This window comes from Melospiza melodia, chromosome 21 (genome assembly GCF_035770615.1).
Source record: "Melospiza melodia melodia isolate bMelMel2 chromosome 21, bMelMel2.pri, whole genome shotgun sequence".
NCBI classification, from domain to species: Eukaryota; Metazoa; Chordata; class Aves; order Passeriformes; family Passerellidae; genus Melospiza; species Melospiza melodia.
The window spans coordinates 11,019,590-11,039,915 of NC_086214.1; the positions used below are offsets into that span (position 1 = coordinate 11,019,590).

Here is a 20,326-nt window from a genome sequence, read left to right on the forward strand (position 1 = left end):
AATCTTTTATGATACTGTAATTTCAAAGTTAGGGGTTTTTTTAAAACACCATACTGCAATATTTACCTTGAAGGCAAAATAAGACCCAAACACCTTCCTTTTAAAATATATCTCCATAATGTGAACAGTAACTTTGATTTTTAAAGGGAGGGTTACTTGAGAGCCACACCTCAATACTCTGCACCTATACTGAGGAGAATATTCTTGAAGATAATCATGGCCAGCCTTATAAAGCACATGTGGAGTTAGTTGTGGTTATAAATGTGAAGTTCTCTTGAATTTAGCTCTAATATTCAATATCTAAAATAGAAAATACCCACCCCAAACTAGATTGTCCTAGATTTAGCCAAAATGAGACAGTCACAAGTATAATTAGTGTTATGTAAATAAGCAGATTCATTTCAAATGCTTAGAAGGGAAAAGGGGGTGGAAGGAAGTACTTTGACTATTCAGTCCCATGTTAATTACAGGAAAAAATGGACTTGCATGGATTTGCCAGCTGAAAAGCAGAAATATTTCATGCACTATGCTACAATCATTTTACAACTGAGGTTTGAGTGACTTAAGAATGTAGTGGCAACTCAGAATTCCAGTCTATTTACTGTGTTTGAGTCAGACTGTGTAAAAGAGTAACACTGACTCATGATCACAGCTTCTGATAATGTGTAAATTTTTGGGATTAAAGAAAAAACCTAAACAAACAAAAAAATTATCTAACAGAAGAAGTCTGATTAGCAACACAGAAAGTTAGACCTTCAGCACTGTGACAGCAAATGGCTTTACCTTCTTAATATCTGCAGACCTCAACCCTTCCTGCAGAGGATGCACTAAAGGCAAGACAGTGGCTGCACTGACACGCTGGAAATGGGAATCAGACACTTGCTCAAGACGTGGTCGCTTGGACTCCAGAGAATCATGATCAGTCTGAGATGGACCTGGATGGAACTGCTGTTCATATCCAGTTCTCCTTTCCTGAGGCCTAAACAGAAGAGATTAACTGTTAAAATATGCATTTTTGATATGAGAAGAATCTTCAATGCTTTTTAATTTTAAAGGAGATGTCATTTGATGAAGCTCCTTCTAAACAGTAAAGCAGATAAATGTTTTTAAATATGACTTCAAAAATACAACAGTTAAAATTCATTGGAAAATAGGAAGTGAACTTGAATCTCAAATTGAAGGCACTCCTATCATTAAACAACCTTAAAGAAACTCAGCTCTGCTACAAGGATATTGTTCAAATCAAAGATCTGATTCAAAGTATAAACCCACCAAAAATCCATGAGAAAAACACAGAACGATATTTCACTGAAGATTGCCACAACAGCTCCATTATTGAATTTTTGCAGCCAAATAATTTTTAAATATACACAGAACACTTGAGATGAGCCATGAGTCTGTTTGGAACTTGATCTCAACTAAAATGCTGCTCTGTGACAGAAGCAGTCATTGATTCAATCCATGAGTCATTTAAAGACTCCTCCTTCTCAGAAAAATGCCCAACAGTTATCACTTGGTGCTCCCAGAGCAGTGCACAGGATGCCCATAAAAGACTCTCATATGCTTCAACATCTTCCTATGAAGTGCCACTGAAGAGATGACAGCAGCAGTTTCCTGCAGTTTGCCAGAGCTACCAAATAAGCTTTTACAAATTTACAGTCTGGGGGGGGGGGTGTGATTTACTACTGCTATAAACTCAATTTTGAGAACTCTAAAAGCTGCTGTGATTCTCAGCACTAAAACAGAGCCTTACTGACATTTTGCTGACACGAGATGAAGGCAATATGGGAGCCCCAGATTTCACTATCATCAAGTTATTTCTGGGAATATCCTAATGAGATTTTAAGCCAGACCAGTATTTACATAACATTCATCATGGGTATTTGTTCAGAAGCAGATCGGTCAGTTACAGCCAAAATAAACCTCCAGCAGTAATCCTGCATATAAAGTTGCTCCTAGCAGATATACTCACTAAGAGTCCAAGGCAAAAGAAGGTTTGTACAAGCAGTAAGTGCAAGAAAATAAGAGGTTGTTACAGGCCCTAACACTTACCTATGACTGTACAACAGCAGCCTAACACACTAAAGAATTGAGGGCATAAATCATATTTTAATCTCTTCTCTAAAGAGAAGCATGTTCCTGCTAATTTACTACAATCCAGTTAATATTATTCTGATCTGCAGTGGGATTTTAATCTCTGAATTTGATGTTCAGGGAACATTCAGTGGTCTTCAAATGAATGCTTGACATTGAAAACCTTCAGACAATGAAGTCTGAAGTAGCACAGCACTACAGCAATGATGATGCACACTGATCATCCCTCAGCATCCCCCATGCACTGACCTGTTCCACTGGGAAGGAAGATATTGGCAAAGTGAAAGTAAACTCCAGCATCTGATTCCCTGCTGCTGCCCACTCTGCGTCCTCAGGTAACCCCAGAGCAGCTGCAGGGATGAGATTGGAGCTCCCACCCTCCCAGATCAGCCTCCTCACCTGTCAGAGCCCGGGTGGAACTCGGAGAGCAGCGAGGGCCGGCGCCGGAGCTGCTGCTGCTGCTGCTGCTGCTGCAGGAGCTGCGTGGCCTGGCTGACCTCCAGGTGAGAGGAGCGATAGTCGGGAACGGCAAATTCCTGAGGGGAACACCTCTGCTGTTAGCAGGAACAAAGGCATCCACTGACCATGGTCATTTCCAAAGATATTGAATACAGAGTGACTCCAGATTGAGAAAGGCTTATTCCGGCTCACAAAATGTTTGCGAATGGCAGTTCTGAGGTTTAAATAAACTTTAAAGAGACTAAATATTTATACTGGGAATTCCACCTCATTTATTAGCAACTTCTAACAAAACACGGATGAGTCAGCAGCAAGCAGATGAATGGCCTTTCAAAAACATCCTTTAAAATCAGTCTTGCACATCCAACTGCAAAGTGGTAAAATGAGAGCAACCTCGAGGCAATTTCTTTTGTTACCACCTCAAGACATTTTTATATCAGACATTATTAATCAGGACTAAGAGTCACACAAGATGCATCTTCCAATTGCTACAATTTACAAGCAAAGTGAAGAACAAGATTATTTATTTGTATTTTTGTGTGATCAACTACTTGCTTTTAAAAATTATATGCAGCTGGCACTGACTGATGAGAAGCTCTACAAGACATGCAATAGATCATTACCCATGAGATGCAGTTTTCATAAATTATCTAAAAATAAACACAGAGCAAACCAAAAAGCTTCAGTTTTTTAATTTCTTTTTGATAACATGGAAGGAGCAGAAAGTATCATCCAAAGTATCTGCAGCAAGAGGAGAATGTAATGAAAATGAGGGAAACCTGAACTGTTGTAAAGCCAACAGCTGGTCCTGCACAGCACAGAGCACAGGATGGCAGAACAAAAGCTTGGCAGAAATGAGCAAGTTGGATATCCTTAGAAATCCTTCACTCCCATTCTGGCCAGCAGAACTCAGCAAGCAGCACTGGTACAGCTACTTCAGAAAAAAATCAGTGTAACACAAGTTTTTACACATTCTCCACCTTGCACAGAATTTTGACAAGTACCACATTTAACTTACAGAGATTCTCCATATTGCCCAATACTGCAACAGAAGCTTAGGGACAGAACTCTTACTGAATTTATTCAAACCATGAGAAAGCAATGATAAAACCAGGAGGTTTCTATTAATAAATGGTAAGGAGGGCAGAGTAAAACAGCAGAAGCCACCCCACCAGCGTTTAACAGAGCAGCTCTCCCAACAGGGCACACTGATGTGTTTTCAGATGTGAAGGAGTTGTGTTATCTCGGTTTAAAAAGCAGAATGAATCCCCTTCAGGCAGGGCAAGGCCTTGGGGAGCAGGCTGGCTGCAGCCCAGCTCGGGTGTCCTTACCTGCTGGTGGCGGCTGCTGGGGAAGGTGTACTGCACAGAGTGGGGCGGGTACCGGCTCTGCTCCGTGCTGAAAGCTCCTTGGTTCGGAGGGTAGCCTGAACTTGACATTATCAGGGAAGGAGTCTCCACAAAGCTGCGAGATCAAGACCAGCAAGCAATCATGTTTCTAGGAAACCGCCTAAAGGGAAAAAGATCGCTGATAAGCACTGAAGTACCAGATGTACTCACAATACATTACAGCCATAGTCACCTAAGCAAAACAACCATTACCAGTAAAAGCTTTTTCCTGATGTATTTATTTAATAGGTTACTCCAGTCTGAAACATGTTAACGGGTCCTAAATGGGCTCAAAATGAGACGTGTCAGCATTGTCTACACAAAGATTTGAGGATTATATTGTCGGAATACATCCTTTTAGCAGTTGACTTCGAATTTGATTAGAAAAGTAGGTCACTTTAAATAAATTTTAAAGAGCTTATAAGTCTATAGCTGGATTCTGCATTTACAGTAAATTTCTTTAGCACAACATAAGGTTCACTTTTGTTTCTTCTACAAAGTTTTTGGGTTCCATGAAGTGTTGGTGACTTTCAGATCCAGGTAGTCTTAGGGCTGCACTCAGTGTCACCTACAGTCCACTAAATCCCAGTGCTTCAGCCAGGCCCTGAATGCCACCACCAACCATCCAACAGCAGCTTAACTCAAGCAGTCAGGAAAAAAGGCACTCACAAAGCAGAACACCAGCTCTGCTTCAAATGCCAGCATAGTTTGGCTCCTACAGGATGCCAAAAACTGAATATTACTACAAAGCCTGAAAACAATCCTGCTTAGTTGACAATCAATGGCTACTTTGCCTCTGCTGCATTCTCCAGCTGCAGATGGAGAGCAAACACTGATTGGGGAAAGATTTTAAATACTGCAGCAATCCAGACAAGTTCCCTAGCAAAGTCTGAGCATGCCTGAGGCTGGCTATAGCTCCAGCTGCTGAAAATCCAAATAAACTGATTCAATCCTGCTCCCCCATCAGTGTCTTGAGTAGGTAAATTATGGCTCTAAGCAAAAAAGTAGGACATAAATATATTTTAAACAGAAAAAGTTTTTCTCTGATAGTTCAAAAGATGCAATTCCAGGAACCTGTGTATTAAATCCAGAATTCTATCAGATGTGGAGCAAATTCTCAACCTGTTGCCCTGAACCAGCAGACACATCAGACCTTCAAATAAACTGTTGATCTCTGCCTCAGTGGCTGCATTTCACAGCACATTAATCCACAGCATTTCACAGACATCACCTATAAACTGCATTTTCCATTATCAGTCAATAGGCAAAACCAGCTCAGCAAAGAGCAAGCTATACAAACAGATCTTAAAGTATATCTGTAATATTTTATCATTTCTGTTCTGGTCAGGAAATTTTTCCTCCTTAACTCTCCATCAAACAAAGCTTTACATGTTGGACTACCAAAATAATGAGACAAATTTACATTTACCTCTTAAACCTGATTTTCAGCTATCTTCTTTGAAAAATCAAAGAAGAAGACAACAGTTACTCTTTCAAAGCAATACTACATCACTAGTAGTGTGCTTTATAGTACACTATGGTGGCTATACACCTATTTATAGTAGCTATACATCTATTATAGTACCTATAATTCATAGCCAAGTGACAAGCTGTAACAGAATGCTGCACCATTAACATTTATTATCCCTCATCATTCACACTGCATTCATTGGAGCACAGCTTTACCTGCTATGTGATGCTCTAATGGCTCTGAGTCATTTGATTTCCATTTAATCAAGGCACAGTGTCACAAAGGCAGCAGGTTCAGCTGCACATGTGAGGGCAGAGAGCTGTCCCTGAGCACCCCACAGCACCCCTAAACCAGAGCCAAAATAAAACCTCTGCTTTGCCTTTCAGACATGGAATGAAAAGCTGTGGCACAGAGCTGCCAGCTCCATGCAATGCTTGCTGATGGGATAACTCCTCCTGTCACAGGCTGGCGCACATTCATCAATAATGAACTGGCTCCATGGTATAAAGATGCTCAAACACTTTAAGGTTATGGAAATACAAATCTCAGTTTGATGAGTTGCTGATGCCCCAACCTGTGCTCCCTCAGCAGTTTCATGTGCAGAGAGCTGAACAATCTGGGAATGCAGAGGGGATCAGAAAAAAGTCACACACAAATATAGGTCAACCACTGCAGGATTCAAGGTCCTTCCCAGTTTCTCTCTATCCAGTCACATCTGCTCCTTATTCCCACAACATTCAGTCAACCCCCAAGTTGATCATTAACCCAGGTGCTGAAAGTTCAAGCCATGCTCACTTTCTGTGATGCTGTAAAAGCCATTTCTCCATTCACAGGGACTTCAGTGGACACAGAGTTAGGTTGGGGTCATCTTGAAATCTTTCAAAACCAACTGCAGTGAGAGGGCCTGAGCATCTCTCCAGATTCTGCACTGGACATGGAAAGATGAGAGAGAGGGCATGGAGTACAACAAAGAGCATCCTGCATCCATCCAAAAATGTCAACCTAAACCCCCTGATAACTGCAAGTTTTACATAATAAGTAGGACAACATTGAATCTGATGACTTTCCTGTTGAAAACTGCAAGTGTGATCATGTTCATGGTGGAATTTTTTAAAAGGGGAATAAATGGAAGCTGCCAGCAGAGGAAGGCAACAAGGAGCATTAGAGATTACAATCATGGTAAATATGAGAGGTGAGAACCACAGAGAGGAGAAAGAAGAAAACATGAAGTTATCAGAGGTGGGGGACCATTCCTCCTCCTCCCTGAGGGAACTGGCAAAGCAGCAGCAGAGATAAGGGGGTAACAGCAGAGGAAAACATGTGGTCACATATTGGCAATTACAAGGTGGGGAGGGAGCTGAAGGATGGGGATCCTGCATGGGATCTCATTTCTTTCAAGATAAAATCAACCCTGGAGTACAACCACGTAAAATGACACTGAAGTACAACATTCCCTCCCTCTAAGCCTCCTTTTCCTGCTAGACACATCCACATGCCTGCACACTCTCCTGATCTGACCCCTCATCTTCCAGGCTCCTACAGCACGAGCTTGTTTATCCTCTCTGCTGGGAGGGGAGGGAATTTTCCCCAATTTTGCCAGCAGAATTACCACTGATATTCTGCTCATTTCTCCCTGGCTGCAGCTGGGGATGGAGGTGCTTGACTTCAACTCCTATTTCTCTGCAGGCAACCTCTGACCTGTCAGCCAAAAGCATCTGCCTCTCTCCCTTCAGCATCTGCTCACAGATTTGCAGCAGACACAGATTATTCTTCATCAATCCAGTTCCTGGGCAGGGAGGGCAGTGCCAGCTTCCTGCTGTAACCTCTCCAATTTCCATACATCCAGATTATGTTCAAATACAGCCATCCTTTTGCATGAAACTGTGACTGTGTGTGCAGACTGTAAACAGCCTCATCCGGGCTTCCCTCCCTGCTGTATCCTTTCATTAGTCATGACAAACCTCCTCTTGCTCTACCCAAAGCCAACCAGAATCCTCCTGGAAAGTTCTCACTATTTATTAACTCTCTCTGCCTCTCTGATCCTTGCACTGCTTTCCTCTCCCCTGCCAGAACAGAAGCTGCTCATCTTCATTTTCAGCACCCCTGATAAATTACAACACCAGAAATCAGCTTCCAACCCAGCTCAATGACAGCAAAATTCTATTTTTCAGAAAAGTATTTTTGTACCTTTTCATATTATTCTGCAAATTTCAGAGGTTAAATATATAAACGTTTAAAAGAGCTGTTACAGACTCTGGAATTCTGCCTCATGTCTCACAAAGATAAAGTTGGGTCATGAATACTTTCATACAGCTGCCAACCAGGCTGGCAAATTGTCTGTCTCATCAAATATTGACAATTAGAAGGGGCAGAAAGAAATATTTCTTGTTTTGCAGTTCAGAAGCCAGAAACTGTGCTATAATGTCCCATTTCACTGACACTCCCAGACTCTACAGCAAAACAGGAAACCCAGTAGCATCAAATGGATAATATTCAAAAAAAAAAAAAAATTACAGCACACATAGGAGCAAAGAATCAAAAAAGAAGCAGCTAAGGGAAGACACCCAGGGGAGAAAAAGCAATGACAAGAGTAATGGACTCAGGAACAGTGAAGAGATGCTTGGCCTTGTGTTAATTTGAGCTTCTCGGGCAAGGAAATGATTTAACAATGTTTATTTCTAAAGGTATGATGATATTTCTGTCTTTGGCCAGCTCAAACTACTGAACAGATCCTATTCAGAATTCCCTTAAAAGCTGCTGTTCACACTTACATTCACCATATGCAGGGAATTTAGAGTAAGTTGGAAATAATTTGGAACTGAATATTTTAATGGCAACAATCACGGCGTAATTTCAGCCTGATCTCCAGAACTCAAAATGCTTCAGAAGCAGAAGCACAAACTATCTTCAGCAGCCATGTGGGAAAATGAGTCACAGAAAGGTTAAAAAATCTATCAAAGACTCCCCAGGAAATAGTCAAAGCCTGAATCAGAAATAAGACTGGATTCTTGCAGCACTTTGAAGGCGCTGCCTGAGAGAAGCAGTTCTCACTTGGAAAAACACAGCAGGTTAAAAACTGGGACTATTTTTAGCAGGGCAGTTCCCCAAAGCCTTCACTGTGTGGCCACACAGACCTGAGAGCAGCTGTCCCAGGGCAGGGCAGGCACCTGCTCCACTTGCTGGCATACCCTGTCTCCAACTCTTACCTTCATGGACAAAGGACCAGTCTCATGGGGAAACTCAGCTTGCCTTCAGCTATCCAAAACAAGCTGACATTTCTGCATTCAGAGTCGTTTTTGTGCCATCTTGAAGTGCTTAACCAACATTTGCTAATTAAATTTCACATCCTTTTGGGAATTTTCCTCATCTTGTTTTTGAGCAAACTAAGTGTGATATAAAGAGTGCAAAGAATGAGATTGCAGTCTAACCCGAGTTGGGGGATTTTGGTTTTCAATCAGCAGCTTTAGTAAATTGAGCTCTGATGTAAGTAACCCATGGCACAGCAAGGGAGCTCTGCCTTGCACAGGGGATCCACAATGAATCACAAAATGAATTCAGGGATATTTATTCAAAGTTTACTCTGGCTTGAGAATGAAGAGTGAAGGGAGTGTTTTAGCAGTTAGGCCTTATCCAAGGCATGACAACAATATTGTGAATAATTATTTCTGTGATTTCACTTCATCAAAAGGTAATGAAACTACCTCATGGAAAAAAACAAAATCAGGCTGTATTTATGGACCAGCCTATTGAATCACACTGAGCAGACTTCAGGAATTACAGACCCTTCAAGACTCAATGCTTCAAATGGCATAAAAAAATCAAAATTACAAGTCAAGAGTCACATAAGGAAAACCCTTCAGTGTATTGCCAGCTTTGCAAAACAAATCTTCTCATTAATATTTTGTTTTACCAGGCAATCATTAACCTGTTCAGACACCCAAACAAAAATATCAAGTCTGCATCCTGGGGATATGTCACACACCAGAAAACACTAATATGCCCATTCAAGACAGATTGCTAAAAATAGCTCAATGGGTCCATAGAAAAAGTTATTTCTTTGAATTACTGGTCACAGTACAAGGCTGAGTATCATCTCCCAAACATTACCAGTAGGGTTGCAAGCTCACACTGCCTTAACAATCTAGAAAATCTTCCCTAAAAAATCACCAAACACTTCCAGAGCACTCACCAGTCCTTCAGTCACTCCTCAGTGGCCACTCATCAGCAAAGCCAAATGACATTTATTCAGATGGTGAAATTTAGTGACAAAGTAAAGAAGTTAAGGTTCAAACTGATCTGTGTCAACCCTGAAGCCTGACTACAAAATTCTGCAAATTGGGATGGGATGGGATAGGATGGGATGGGATGGGATGGGATGGGATGGGATGGGATGGGATGGGATGGGATGGGATGGGATGGGATGGGATGGGATGGGATGGGATGGGATGGGATGGGATGGGATGGGATGGGATGAAAGCTACAAAATCAACAGGACAATCCTGAAAGGTGGAAGGTTTTCAGTCAAGAACCCACCAGAAGGTTGATGCCTGAGCAGATTTAAGATAATTCTGTGCTGTAAAACTGAAGGATCTGCATTCCAGCTACAATGGCCAAGCTTACAGATGAGATGAACTGCAAAGTATAAAAATCTGCTGGGCATACCCTTTAAAAGATGAAAAATTCGTTTTGTGCTACAAGCAAAAAAAATGTTCAAAGGTCAAAACTAAAATTAAAGACAACTTGAATAATGGTCATTTAAATATGCCCCAGAGTCCTGTGCTTCCCATTTCTGCAGAACACAGGCGGAACCCCAAAGCTCAGGGCCTCTTCCACACTTTTTCTAATCTTTCTTTCACTCTTTTTGCACTCAATTTTATGCTGCAGAATTCTCAAAAGCTTGTAGTCAAAGCACAAGGACATATGCTATTGGAATGAACAGAAACAATGAATGTATTTTCTCCAAGTTGAGAAGAACTCACTGCTGAATTTTCCAAGACAATTCCACATGTGCAAATGCCTTTTCTTCTTCTGTGACAGACAGAACCATAAATTCCCCAATACACCATAAATTCCCAAGAACTTTAATCTCATTCAGTTGTACTCACAAAGTTATTGATGGAAAAATCATTATTTCTATCCCTGCTAGAAATACAGTACAAAAGTTACATCTGTAGGGCTGTTTTACTACCAGCACTGAACAACATCTCCCCATTAATTATTAACATCATATAAATCAACCAACAGGAGTATTTGAAAAATAGATGTTAAGAAAAGCCCAAAAATCTGAATTCAACCCTTTTCACACTCTGAAATTTCCATTAATATACAATATAATCTGATTTCTGAACATCCAAAGCTCTGCAGTGCCTGCCATATTCTCCATGACACATGGTAAACTTTAATTTAGCCAATTACACAAGTTAAGGAGCATTACAGCTGTCAATTCAAGATGTCACACTGACTCTGTACTAGGAGACTTTTCCATCTCCAACAAGGGAGCCAAAACAATTAAAATAGGTTTTTATACTCCACATTTTAATAGGAAAAGATTCCCCATTCACAGGTAACCAGCTGCTTAAAATACTTCAAGTAATAATTTTTGAACACTAAATATTAAATAAGTATTTAAGAGTCATCCAAAGCAATTTTTGTTGCCATTCCAAAGGAAAATTGGTTGCATCCTTACACATGTGATTTACATCCAAACTCTTGCCAAATCTCAGGATCACATTGTTATACTTCATCTTAAATAACAGGTTTTTTCTTTCTCTCCTGCTACAAATACAAATAGAATTTCTGCTTACCAAAATGGGGTTGATCAAATTCAGCTGACAAGATACTCCTCTCCTGGAAATTCTATTTTAATCCCTCCTGTAATTTATGATCTCAAATAAAAGTTGCTAATACATCATTTCAGGTCCCAGGCCATACACAAGTTTGCTGCATTATAGAGGAGAAAAACAGGAAAAACTGAGATCACATCAACACCTTTGGAAGTTTCTGATCAATTATCCACTTGCCTACCAAAAAATGAAATAAAAATAGAGAGATGCTGAGCACATCCACTTCCATTAAGAGTGCAGATCTCCAGCATCCACTCAGCAGTAACCACACAACACCCTGGGATCCAGAGAACCCCTGAGGGAGGAAAGCTCCTCCTGGATCTTCGTGGAGGAACAGCTCTCACACCCTGCCATGGAGCTTATCCAGATCTCTACTGCCAAGGAGGGTCACAAGAACACCAAAACCAGCCAAAAGAGGTAGGAGGAAGTCCTCCCTTCAGAAATGGAAATTAAGGATGTAGACATTTCCTTGACTAAAAATACCACAGAGCGATGACTTAAAACTGAGAAGGGTACAAACATTACAGGGTTTTCTTCTTTTAAAAGTATGTCATAGAAACAAAGATAGCTTCTTTCCTAAAATCATTCTCCAAGGAACACCAGATTCCTCTGGTTGTCCCAATATGGTAAATAGCACACAGTTAATGCACACCATGAAAAAATGTCATGAGCCAAAAGAACCCAAATCTCCAGAACTGACTTGCAAAGCAAACCCCACAGAGCCCAGACACTGCCCTCACCTTCCCAGGAGGAAACAGCTTTTTTCTGAGGTGACTCCAGCAGCTCCCAAACCCCAGACATCTCCCTCACCCCTTCTGAAGGGCCCTATCCCTGCCAGGGTAATTCCACTGGTTCTGAAACATCAACTGGAGCATTCAAACTTCACCCTGCAAACTGCAATGTGAAACAGAAACCAGCCCAGGCATCCTCCAGTGCTGCAGGCAAGAGACTCAAGAGGTGCTACACAAACCACAGTGACAAGAACTGCAAAAAGCCTTCCTCAGCAACTCATCCTCACTCACAAGTGTCCAACAACCCACTGAGGTTTGCTCCATTTCACCTCTTTCCTCACATTTCACCGATGACAGAAACAGCCATACCTCAAACTTCATGTGCATCACACACTGTGTTTAAATATTCTCTCAGAACAACCATCTTTGTTCTCCTTTTTTGGACTGAAAGTGTAGACAGCTCAAGAACAGCTCCTACACATGAATTTATTCCTTCACTGTTAATCCACCTGCAGGTAAAATTCCTTTTGACATCACCTAAACAGCCACGAAATTCTGTGGTCACAGCTTCAAGTTTTCAGGATCTTCTTGTAGCTCACTGATTATCCAAAGTGAATCTGCAGTGACAGCTTTTAAAAGCAGCTTTGGTTTGGAAAAGGAAATATAACCTGACCAGTCCATACTGACTAAATCCACAAACTATGATGGATTGTAAGAAAAAACACTTCTAAAGAAAGGGTCAGGGCAAACCAAGTATCAGCCTCATAATTCCCCTCAGCTGACTGGGTTCAGATAAAATCAAGTCTAGATTTTAACTAAAAAGCACAGAAAGGCTAAAATAACATTTTTTTAACTGTATCTAAGAACAATGACTTGGTCAATTCTGATACTCCACAGGAAATGCACCAGGGCCTTCTGGAAACAAAGTTTGTTGCTACTACATTTAGGATTACATATAAGATACTCTATTTCACAGGAAATGCAACAATATATAAAGATATAACTCCAGTTGGGACTGGTACAACTGCCTCCAAGCCACAGAAAAAGGCAGGGAATGAAAGAGATCTTGAACTAGAAGTGGTATCAATAAATAATCCTTTAGATCTGAGGTAACAAAACCCAAAACCAACCTAGAACTTCAAGGTTCTGGATATGCTTAAGTCTGATCTTTGAGGCCATAGAGAAACATCAGCACCTATATAAATAATGGCTAAAATGGAACAATTAAGTGACATTTATTATTCCAGCTTCTGGATACAACATTCCAAGACAGCTAAACCATGAAGTTACAATGATTATATGGGAGAATTCCCACTTTGCAAACAGCCCTTCTCTGCAAATCCAGCATTTCAGACAGAATTAGAACAAGAGTTGAAAAATAGGAACCTGATGAGACAAAACTCTATAGGGTATCCATAATTTTTTGACTAACACTAATTCATCATTTTGCCCCAAAATACTGTTGTTAATGAGGTGAAAAGCAGCAGATCTGAAATCATGTACCTGCCTCATCTGCTGAGCAGCACTTGAACTTGTCATGAACTTGTGTGTTAACTCTGTACCACCGACAAACAGGGCAGGAATCAGTCGGGTTTGCAGCTGATTTATATTCACATTTGTTAGCTGTGCTCCCTGAAACGTGAACACATTTTAATCCCTCCAGGAGAGCATTTGCTCCTGCAGGCAGCCCCGGGCTGTGCCCAGCAGAGCTCCAGGGGAGCTCTGTGCCCCAGAGCCGGGGAATGCTCTGGGCTTGTGCAGCTCCCACAGAGCAGAGCTCTCTGGCATGGTGAGGGCACAAAGGAGAATCACCCAAATGTCCTTTCCCTGCAGCACACAACGAGTAAAGCACATTTTACACTGAACATCATCCCTTCTCATTTATAGGTGTCCTTTTCCCCAACACCTTTGTGACTGTATTTTCATTTTCAGTTTGACCCAAGAGCGGTCACTCAACATGCAGAGAATTTTTAAATCCTGCCCAACAGTTTGTCCAGGTAATCTGCATGAAACATTCATTTCTACATTTTTTTACTGCTGAAAGTTATGAACAACAGGATTTTTCAGAGAGGGCTGATGCACCTTTGTACCAAGAGAGCACCTTAAATTTTGCAATAACCTTTGCAATCCTAAGGAGGTGAAGTTGCTGACTTCAAAACCACATAGACCAACATCTTCCTCGAGCCTGAAGAAAAAAAGAAGGTTTATCAAGACAGTCTGGGAGGGGCAACACCATGAATAGTTTAGATGTAGAGCTGGGCAAGGACATGGGAATATCTCTTAGGATAATGGGAAGAAACACAGCTCTAAGGTAAGGCTGAGCCCTGTGTCTCACACAGCTCACTGAGCAGAGCCCCAGCAGGCCCAGGCTGGATTCAACAGGGGCTGGGAGAGAACTGAAGGAGCATGGAAGGGAAAGGAACCTCGGAGAAGGAGCATGGAAGGGAAAGGAACCTCGGAGAAGGAGCATGGAAGGGAAAGGGAACTCACTGAAGAGCATGGAAGGGAAAGGAACATCTCAGAAGGAACATGGGAATGAAAGGAACCTCACAGAAATTCATTACTGGAGGGAGAATCACTGAAGAAGAGAGACACTGAAATGGAAGATATATTCAGCACTGTCCTGGCTATTTGCATGATTTAGAAGTATCACAAAGTAAATATTTACAGACAGCAGTGCTGCATAGGTCAGAATTTTTATCTGGACCAGTTGCAGGAGGGAGGGAAGGTACCATGTTCAGTTAGTAGCCCAACACTGAAACACTGATTCAGATTTGACTAAAGAACATAAATGACTTGAAGAGCTCAAGCCTGGCATCCAGGAAACGTTTGCTTGCATTATGAAACCACTGTCTGGTTACAGGTCTGTTCTGGAGATTGTTCTGTGCTGCACCTGCACGAGGAACAGACCCCTTCCAGCTCCACAATTGTTAAAATCTTCAATATCAGTCACTACACACACCAGAACTCCAAACAGTATTTTCAATCAGCCAAGAAAGCCTTCATTTAAATAATATTGTAGGCAAAAGGCCATATAGAGGAATAAAACATTTCACCAGAACTTTTGCAGAGAGCTTTGAAAGAGCATAAATTCCTTATTTATAAGAAATATTGTTCTCTACTACAGACAATTTTTTTTTTTCAGTTGCTTTCATGCATTTAACAGCAGCTGAAGCAGAGGCAGCTTCCCTTCCCTGTGAGCATCTCTCATTCATGCTACAACTGAGAAATGAAACAACTCAGAAGATGCAGCCAGAGGAGCACAGGGGCTGTGGAAAGGGCTGGAGGGAGGAATTGGGAAGGAGCTTTAGGGTCTGTCCCTACTTCTACCACAGGTTTTGAGGGAGTTTTGTAGATCCTTTTAGATCACAATGGAAAACATGTCTGCCCTGACAGAGCAACTAAAATGAGTGGTTGTAGGAGACAAAGTGTATTCAAAACAAAACAGCAGCAGCACAATGTAGCAAAATGAATATATTCTGATTCTGTGCATGTCATTTCAGTCTGGAGAGCTGCTTTTAATTGATGGCTGCAACGATTAAGAAGCTCGAGAGAAGCAGCACATGTGGAAGCAAACACTTGTAACATCCTCCCCACAGGTTAAAAAGCACACATTATAACTCCTAGAAAGAAGATCCCAAAACCCTGCTCTTCCCCACATCTCAGCAACAAGTTTAGGTATTTTAGTGACCAACATCAAACAGTGTATTTCAAACAAATTACCCTGCACATGAATCACAAAAGAGCTCTCTTTCTTCAGCAGCCCATACCATATCACAAAGAAAAGCGACGTAAAGAAAAAATTAACCACGCTTCCACAAAAAGGGTCACTGCTCCTTTCCCCTGAACTTTTGAATCCCTGAGCTAGGCACGAAGCTCTTTCATCCCCCAACACAAGACACCACATTTCAGCTAACTAGAAATCCACTTCAAATATTCCAGACTTCCTTTCCAAATGTCAAGGTTGTTTAGTTAATCAGGAATTACAACAACATTCTGCGGAGTAAAATTCCAGTGCAAAACTGCAACAGAGCTGCACAGTCCTTGTGTGCAGTGACATAACTGTGTCCACTTCTTCAGGCACTTACACTGTGCCATCCCATTTACCAACACCAGCTTTTGCTATGATTGCTCTGGATTTTACCTCTCAAATCATCCTGCCTAGGATAAAAATCCCTATCTGAGCTCCAACAGTTCATAACTATAGAAAATTAATAAAAGAATACTGCCATAAAAATCAAGTATTCAAGACTAGACACCTCCACTGTAATAAGTTGTCCCAGGTTACACCAATATTTAGAATCATGAAAAGGTAACAGACTTGTTAAAACCACATCTGTGAAACAAGAAGAAGCAGATTTTGGACAACAGATTGTTCACAATATCTACTTGCTTACTGGAGCCTGTCTGCCACTGACAGCTCATACATTCCCCTCGAATCCTAGCTAACTGCAACCAACTTGATACACACAGCTTTTCTAAGTACAGAAAAATCAGCAAGCACGAAGTTCTTTACCATCAAGTCAGAATAATTCTAGCAAAAGCCACTTCCATTGTGCCCTGCAGCAGCCCGGAGATGACAGAAGCCGGGGATGTTTACAGGTCCCATATGAATAATTCAGCGTCAGCATCAGCAACAACTCCCCGGCACTGACAGCGATGCTCGCCCGGCACGGAGCTGCGGCCGCAGCACATCCTCAGCAACCACCGCGCTCCCGGCCGAGACTCCGAGGGGACGATTTGGAAGAACTGACCCTTCTTTTCATTTTTTTTTTCCCCTTTTTTAACTTGCACTCCTCCTGCCCACAGCGCAAGGATGAACGCCCAGCACGGAGATGCTCTGGGATTTCTGCACAAACTTCCCAGCGAGGGCCAGCGCTCCGTGCCCCGCCATCCCCGCGCACCCTCAGCGTCAATGGGGGAGAGCCCCGCGGGCACCGGGCACCCCCCGGCCCTGATCCGCCAACCCCCCGCAGCCCCGGCGGCTGCCCCACGGGCACCCCCGGCTCCAGCGCCCTCCCCCCGGAGACCACAGGGCTCCGTCCCCGTGAGGAGGGAGGAGGACGGGATGGCCGGGCCCCCGCCTCTTCCCCCTCCTCCCCCTCCTCCTTCTCCTCCTCCTCCTCACAGCGGAGGCGCTCAGCCCGCTGCCCCCGCGCCGCCCCGCCGGGCTCCCCGCGCTTACCGAGGCGCGGCGCGGGGGCGGCCCGGGCGGCGGGTGCCGGCGGGTCCCGGCGGGGCTGGGCGGGCGCGGCGTCTCACCTCACCCTCAGCGCCGCCGCCGCCGCCATCTTGCCTCCCCTCCCCCGGCCCCGCGCGCTCCGCCCCCTCCCGCCAGGTCCTGCCAGATACAGAACAAGCCGCGGCACCTTTCACCGGTACCTTTCACCGGCCACGGCGGCTTTCCCCTTCCTCAGGTTGTGCCGGTGTGTGGTGAAGCACAGGCAGTAAAATGCCTAGAAAAGCCACCGGGGAGCGCGGCGGTGGGAGGGCGGGGTGCTATGTCCCTTCCAGGACCGCTGGCCGGTGCGGCGGGGAGGGGCTCCTTCCCCCTCCCGCTGAGGGCCGGGGGGGGCGCGGCCGCCATGAGGCGAATGGGGCCGGGCCCGTGAGGGGCTCCCGGGGCTCGGACCGCCGGGGAGCCGCAGCGCCCCGCTGGCCCCCGCCGGACCGGTGTAAATTGATAATAACCCATAAGGGGCCCCGGCCGCGGCCGTGCCGATGAGCGCGGCCTCAAGGGAGCATCGCCCGGAGCCCGTCCGGTCCCGCAGGGCTCTTCCCGCCCCGTCCGCGGTGCTTCCCGCGCTGTCCCTGAGTTCGGGCCCGAGCCCCGGCGACGAATGACTTCCGAAAATGTGAGAGAGGTTTAAATCTTGTTAAATGTCTGATCATTCTTCCCCCGGAATGAGGAGTGTGTAACTCGTTCCCTGCGTTCTCAGGAGTTTCAAACCTGCACGGCGTCGTACGTGCAAATGTGCAACTCAGGATGCGCTAAAATCGCAAATTAGTCTCTAAACAGGTTTACTGTGTAAAGACAGCATTAGGCAAGCTTAGATTACTTCATGGTCACAATTTCCATTAAATGGAGAAGTCGTGCCCACATTTGCAGGATGGGTGCCCACACAATTACTGGTTCAGACGAAAAAAGCTGGGGCTCACCCTGTGGCGAGCAGGATCGCTCAGCAAACACGTGTTGTACCAAGGGTTGGGTTATTACCGTGGTTAAAAGTGCCACGCTATGGTGACACGGCACATCTCCAGGCTGATGTTCACAGTCTCTAATCCCAACACAAGCCAATGACTCTTGCTTGGAATCACTTGGAAGTTAAAGATGTCCAAATAAGAGCCAGGCATACACCTGCTGAGGTCTGAGCTGCTCCTCAGAACTCTAATAAATTGTATTCACCTTTTATGCTTTAACCCACCCAGCTCCCACACTCCACCATTGCTCTGTACACTTGTCTTCCATCTTGCCTGTTAGGAAAAGCAAAGTATCCACGCCATCGTGCATCTGCCTGACTGTTTCATGTTTATTTTAATGCTTCCTGTCTCCTTCTGCTCTGTGGCTTTCTCCAGTGGCTGACTTCACTTCTAAACCATACCCAAAAGTTCCCCCCGTTTGCAGCCACACTGGGGATAGCCCACAGAACGTGTGTGAAGACAAGCTCCTCCTGCCCTGTTTTTGAGCTTCCCCTTAACCCACGTCTCTTCCACAGCAGGGATAAAAGGTACCACACGCTGAACAGCTCGACTTTTTCACTGTTAATCGCTGTGGAGGCACCGGCACGGTCAGTACGGCTTTGGCCCAGGGGCGCAGCCGGTGTTCAGCGCACACCCTCGGGCCTGGCCAGCGCAGGGTCCCGCTCCTCACGGAGCAGCAGGAGCGGGACACGTTGCCTCGGAGCGGCACGGCCCGGGCCCCGTTTCCGCGGCATCGGCCGAGCGGCCCCGCCCCGAGGCGGGGACGGGAGGGCCCTGGGGAGGGTGGGACCCTTTGGTGCGGCGGAACCTTCGCGCGGCGGCCGGCGTTTCCCGGCGGCGCGGCGTTGGCGCGGGGCGGTCGCCATGGCAGCGGGCCCGTGGTGCTGGGTGCCGCCGGCGGCGCTCTCGGTGCTGCCGCCGCTGCTGCTGCTGCTGCTGCTGCTCGGGGGCGCGCGCCGCCTGCGCCGGGGCCGCGCGGGGTGCCGCGGGGGCGCGCGGGGCGGGCGCGCGCTGCTGCTGACGGCGCACCCCGATGACGAGGCCATGTTCTTCGCCCCCGCCCTGCTCGGCCTGCGCAGCGCCGGGGCCGCCCCCGCCGTGCTCTGCTGCTCCGCAGGTGAGCGGCGACCACCCACGCACCCGCACCCCCATCCGTCCCCGCCATCCCCCGGGGCACGGGGAGGCCGCCGCGATGGCTCCCCGCGGGTGTGGCCTCGCGCCGTGACGCTGTGGGGAAACTGAGGCACGGTGCGGCCATCGCCCGCCCTTCCTCGCCTCCCCTCTCCTCTGCAAGAGCCTGGCGTGAGGGAACGGAGGGCAACGTGCTCAAATTGAAAGCTGCGGTGCTGAGGCCCTTTCAGGCTGCGGGGCGGTGTCATTGGGCTGTCAGAGGTGCTGCTCAGTGCGGCCTTTTGGCGTCTCCCTGTGATTCTGTTGTGTTGCTCAAGACTTGTTTGGATGGTCCAGTTTTAATGTCCACTGTAACACACCTAAAGCAGCACTTGCATTGCGATCCGATCATGGAGCAATAGCCCGGAAGGGAATACGAGGCCGGGGCTGTCCATCAGTGCTGATCTGCAAGCAGCAGCGATGTGCCTTCATTTGCTGCAGACAAATGTTTGTTCTCCAGGATGTCCGGGGAGGTGTCTCAGCCTGTGGGGTCTGTGTCGGTGCTGCTTTAGCTTTCCCTCAAATCACTTTTTCCTGAGTCACTGGTGTAATTTAAGCTTGTTTGTTTATTTTTTCATGCCTGGCAGGAACATAGAAATCAGAGTATCCCTTTGTAACAGCCTCTTACATATTTTAGGACTGTTATCTGCCTCTTCTGCCTTATCTTCTCCAGACTAAACAACCTGATTACTCGCAGTCTTCCCTCATAGATCATGTTTTCTAAACCTCTAGTCATTCTCATCACTCTCCCTTGGACTCTTCCTTTGGTTCATGTAATTTTTGGAAGGGCAGTGATGACAAACTGGAAGCAGCACTGCAGCTGGGGCTGAGTAGAGTAGAGAGATTCTTACAGGCTCCACTGTTTGCCCAGAACAAGAACTTTCCACACCACACAACACTTTTGTGTTCTTCTCATGATCTGCTGAAGCTCCAGATTGTTCTGCAGAACTGACACCTGAGCAGTTAGTC

The 20,326-nt window shown here is 45.1% G+C and overlaps 2 protein-coding genes across 7 annotated transcripts in view; one reads left to right on the forward strand and one right to left on the reverse strand.

The window, feature by feature from the left end:
* The window catches only part of NCOR1 (nuclear receptor corepressor 1), a 55,742-nt gene extending 38,463 nt beyond the window's left edge, over positions 1-17,279 (reverse strand). For 3 of the 6 annotated variants that reach the window (XR_010030240.1, XR_010030241.1, XM_063173937.1), the window contains exons 1-3: positions 3,885-4,017; positions 2,494-2,630; positions 784-979 (exon numbers count right to left, since the gene is read on the reverse strand). Coding sequence is in view for 4 of the 6 variants with exons in the window: in XM_063173937.1 (XP_063030007.1) it covers positions 784-979; positions 2,494-2,630; positions 3,885-3,992 (441 nt within the window). In the remaining 2 variants the exon portion in view is untranslated. The other 3 variants (XM_063173940.1, XM_063173939.1, XM_063173938.1) reach the window with 3 other exon arrangements.
* A 1,772-nt stretch (positions 17,280-19,051) lies between these two features.
* The window catches only part of PIGL (phosphatidylinositol glycan anchor biosynthesis class L), a 53,181-nt gene continuing 51,906 nt past the window's right edge, over positions 19,052-20,326 (forward strand). The window contains exon 1 of the mRNA XM_063173660.1: positions 19,052-19,304. Within this exon, the coding sequence (XP_063029730.1) occupies positions 19,052-19,304 (253 nt within the window). The remainder of the gene's footprint in view (positions 19,305-20,326) is intronic.